General features: G+C 33.8%; 1 protein-coding gene across 1 annotated transcript; it reads right to left on the reverse strand.

Moving 5' to 3' along the window:
* Positions 1-1,628: 1,628 nt before the first annotated feature.
* Positions 1,629-4,850, reverse strand: LOC112506084 (protein FAR1-RELATED SEQUENCE 5-like). The gene is made up of 8 exons (XM_025110114.1): positions 4,580-4,850; positions 4,052-4,110; positions 3,453-3,698; positions 3,311-3,408; positions 2,961-3,219; positions 2,654-2,883; positions 2,315-2,561; positions 1,629-2,219 (listed from the first exon to the last, which is right to left on the reverse strand). Exons 1-8 carry the CDS (start codon positions 4,848-4,850, stop codon positions 1,629-1,631), a joined length of 2,001 nt encoding a protein of 666 aa, XP_024965882.1.
* Positions 4,851-5,224: the final 374 nt, after the last annotated feature.

Raw genomic sequence — 5,224 nt, forward strand, 5'->3', positions numbered from 1 at the left:
TATGTACAGTAACATGCTCTGAATGAACCTAAATGCACTGTTACATGTTGTGTGAGATGATGTTAATGAACATATAATGAAGCTCATATAACTGTAACATGTTGTTAATGAAACTCTATGTTAATGCACTGTAACATGCTGATTTTTATGCAATGTAACATTCTGTTAATGAACATAAAAACTTGATGAAATGATAGGTATTCTTCCCATTACTGGATAAGGGACACTATTATCTTGTGGTGTTCAATCTGAAGAACCCATCGGTTGTTGTCATAGACAACATATATCAAGAGGTGCCTGATGATGATCAACTTCTACAGATGTATGACTTCATTACAGACATTCTGGTATGAATAAAATATTAATGTATTATTGTATTCTTTATGAATATGATATACGATGTGTTAACCATTTCATTCCGTTTGTGTAGCAAAGATTGATGATCAGGCATTTGAATGCGGTTGGACATCCAGTAGGGAGAGAACTAGATGAAATAGGCCAAGAAAGGTTGAGGATGGATTGGCAGACACAAAACAACTTCGATGATTGTGGCGTGTTTCCAATGAGACACATGGAGACGTACATGGGAGATGTGCGGACATGGAAAACTGGCCTGGGATAAGAAGGAAAAACACAAGAGATCCAATAGCCTCCCTCAGAATGAAATATGTAGCAAAATTATTGGTGAGCAACTACAACAAGAAGAAGGAATATGTCGTTAAGAAAGTTGAGAAGTTTCCATCAATGGATGAAGCCATCCGAAAAAAGTTAAGAAAACATGTTGACGATACAAAGACTGAGAGACTTCGAATCTGATTGATTGATGTTCTTTTATATTTTTCTCATGTAGACGGTTTTAATAACTTGCTTTTGGTATTGAATTTTCTAGWTTSTTTAAACATTATGCTATTGGCATGTTCGACGTTATGAAATGTATATGACATTTGATGAAAATATTTTGCCAACACATTGTCATATGAATGGTGAACCCAGATTAACACACCTGTTAATTAAACTTGTTTATTTAGTAATAATGTTAACCATATAGATTCAGAATCTTGAATAACATATTCAAATAAGCACTTTGTTCAACTACACAAAAAGGTAAAAATAGTATATGAAACTTGATTCATACTGAATATATAATGCAAACCATATCCATCCAAAAATACATGATTATTACATATTCACAATCTATTATTGAAGCATGACTAACAGGTTCTAATAATCCCATATCCATCATAACCTTATGTACCCACATAACTTTTTCCAACTACACAAAAGGGTAAAATGAAATCATACCCAACTAGATCAAAAGTTTCTTGATGCATGTAGAAATAATGCAAAACGTAATGATCAATATTCAGTGATTAAAACATGTGGTGATTCCAGATTGACAGTAAGAATAATATGTACCTATTTTCATCAAAATCATATGTACCCACTTAGCTTTTTACACTTACTTCAACCAGTAAAATGAAAGCATATTCAACTTTATTAAAAAATTAGAGATTCACTAATAATTTGATGAAACCAGTTTAAACAATGTAGTATATTTAACTAAAACACAATAATATAATCCTATAACGTGTTGAAATGAAATGTCACCAAAAATTAAAAGGCATAATTTAAGTGGAATCACGTTTTGGACAATTCCTCGAATCATGTGTAGCCATTTGACGACATAACCGACACTTTCTCTTCTGCTTTTTGCCATTCGCAATTGCTTTCTCGGCAGCGCTAATAAGTCTCTTACCAATCCCACAACCTTTATTTCTTATGCTGGTTGGAGGTAGAACGTCAATATTTTCGGGTTGAGATACTCCAATAAACTCTTTAATAGATGTTGTTGTCTCTTGAGCGTGTAACTGTATAGGAAGTTCACTATCAATCTTTGTATCCCATTCTTGAAGTTGGTCAACAAATTTTGACAAAATATGTTTCTCATTTCGCACTCGACCTAGAATACGTTCAAAATACGAATAAGCAATACTCATCAACCTCTCCTTATCAGTGTCAACTTCCCCATATCTGAAACGTGATAGTAACCACTCCATCGGCACTAGATCGCGTCTCCAACGACGAAGTATATACTTATCTAGAACTCTATCAACCTCGTCATTTAACATCACTTTGAAAGCGTGACGACATAAAATCCCGTTACGAACAAAACAGTTACATGAGCAATCATACGAGTTTTCCATCTTGTTCTTGACAACCTATCAAATGAGAAACCATATCATATTAGGAAGTTGCATTAAGGATTCTACTATTTGAACTGTTTGGCAAAATTGGAAAATTAAGAAATAACTACCGTGTACTTTGTGGTGATCTTAGAAGCTTTGTTCTTGTGTGTTATTGTGTACACTCGGGTTTCACCAACGTCAATGAATCCATCCCATCCACAAAGCCAAACAGCCTTTCTTAACTCTTTCTGAACTTCAAAAAATATTGTCCGTGTATATACTTCTGCTGCATGAACTTCTAATTTGCAAGGAGACACCAATCGAGGAACCGTGCTCTTCGTTGTCACCTCTAGTGACCCATGTGTCGTCCATTGCCTTTCAATTGCATTATCAAAAGAACGAAGAAAAATGACAAGATCGTGCAAAAAATATGCATAAACATTAAAAAAGCATTAATACTCTCCGACCTGGATGTTGTTTTCATTAGACCGGACATATGATAATCCTTATAATAAGCCGAAATCCATGACTCCCTAATCTCATACAGTTCATCAAACCATGAGTCTCCACGTAATCCATACAAATCCATCATGTTGAGCCATTTCATCTCAAATTCATCAGGGGCAAGGTGAACATTCCACACTAACTTATTAAATTCGCTAACAAACAGCGTACGATGTTGGAGGTAATTATTGATCTGCCACATACACAATTAGAAGAAAAACTTAAAAAAATGAAAAAAAAACGAAAACAAAAAAGTTTCATCGTAATTACCTTAGATTTGAGTTTTTTAGTGATATGCCACATACACAATCGATGCTTGGATTCAGGAAATGCAATGAGAATTGCTTGTTTCATCGACGCACATTGGTCAGTRATCACAAAACRTGGTTGACGTCCATGAGCTTTTACAAAAGCTTTCAATACCCAAGTGTAATCAACCACAAATTCATTGTGAATCAAAGTAGCTCCAACAACGACAAATTTCTTATGATTATCAATTGCAACAAACAGAACAAATATCATGGCATGCCTATTAAAATTAAACATTATAAATTAATACAAGCTATAGCATGTAATATAGATAACACAAAACAAATAGATTCATATCAGTTGTAACTTACTTATTCGTCCTAAACGTTGCATCAAATGATATTGCATCACCAAATTCCCTATAATTTGATCGCACAGTTTCATCAGCCCAGAAAATCGCTAACAACTCCTTATCATCACATTTGTACTCGGAAAAAAAAACTAGGGACACACCTTCCTCCTATTAGACATCACATTTAACAACATTTGCGCGTCTTTATTGCCAACAAAATAAGCCATATCGCGTTTGAACCTTTGATGATCTCTTCCGGTGCCACCCGAGCAATCTACACCACCCGTAATTGCTTTCCTAAATCTATGAGATTTGGTGACACCAACCTTCGAACTAGAACCATGAAATACATTTTTGTGATAAACGTAATGTAGTTGCCTTTTAGAACGTGAAAACCTCATCTCCTCCTTATTAAAAAGCATGTGATTGTGTTACTCAATGAATTTGTAAACTTCATATTGTCTCCGTTCTTTAACATAATGAATCTTGAAACATGCTCCACAACCAGAATGCTTTACATTTGAATTGCGGATCCTGCGATCATCTGGAAGAACATCTAAGGAATCAAAATACTTATTTGGTGGCCTTCCTTCCTTACTACACACATAAAATCGAGACGTGATACGACCAATCTTATTTATCTTCTTGTTAGATAAACGTACATCAAACCCAACTTCATTAGCATACTTCCGGTACATTTTCTCAGCCGATTCTACAGTCTCAAATTCATCACCCACCTCGGCTTATATTATGCGTCTACATTGGGAAACCAACATTTCGACCCATCGTTCGTTTCCGCCATGCCATCAGATCGATAATCTACAAAATCAAACAAATCAAAACTTTTTCAATTACTAAATTACAGTTGGTCCATAAAAGTAACGAATGTCTTCGTTCCATCTTTCCAACTAATGAAACATATAGATTCATTAACAGCATGTTACATTGCATATGAAACATGTTCTTTTACACTACTCATGTTCTTATATACACTACTCATGTTCTTTTACATTGCATATGAAGCATATGAAACAGGACTCATAAACGTTTATATAACTTAAAATGCGATAATCACTGCTTCAAATCATGTTCTTTTACACTACTCAAACACGTTTCATCAACTTATAAAACTTCTGAAACAGTTTTCATTAGACAGCAAAATTAATTCTTTCGCGTTCTTGTAAACAGCAGCAACAATAACAAATACGAGAGGTGTGCATCAATAACATCATCATCGACTATTGTGTATTCTCAAAGCCAACCTACAACATTGAAAGCAAACCAATACCTTCAGCTTTATTGCTCAATGATGCAACTTCATCATCGACAAAATCTACAAAAACTCCGTCGTTGTGCTCACTTAATATTTCGTTTCGATCGTTACAGCCATCTTCATTCCTCATTGAATAATTGTGTTGATCTTCTATTTTTTCATCGTTAACTGCGGTTGCATTTTCATCATCATAATCAAAACCTTGACAGTCGTTCATGAAATCGAAAACACTGCTTTCTTCGGTGATATCCTTACTGAAAGTCTCGTTGAATGACATATAATCCATAATTTTAATACTGGGTTCTATAAAGCTGCTGAAGAAACTATAAAACTATTCAATTCCAATCTTATGAAATTGACCACCAATGTTTAAGTTATGAAACACTAATGCGATTCCATAACTTATGCCAAATCATTTTGTTTAATTTATGATTCCATTTCCATAACTGATGAATGAATCACCATAAATAGAATATTATTTATTTTTAATTAAAAATACTTATAATAATCTAAATTTAGTAAATGACATATTCCTTTCAATTAAAAACTAATTAAAAAAAGAAATTCATTGATTGGTTGGAAAAAGGTTGTATTGGTTGTAAGAATAGGGTGGGTTGTATTTGAAATATACCCTATATATATATATATATATATATATAT

The sequence above is a fragment of the Cynara cardunculus genome, assembly GCF_001531365.2.
Source record: "Cynara cardunculus var. scolymus isolate 2C chromosome LG 2, CcrdV1, whole genome shotgun sequence".
NCBI lineage: Eukaryota > Viridiplantae > Streptophyta > Magnoliopsida > Asterales > Asteraceae > Cynara > Cynara cardunculus.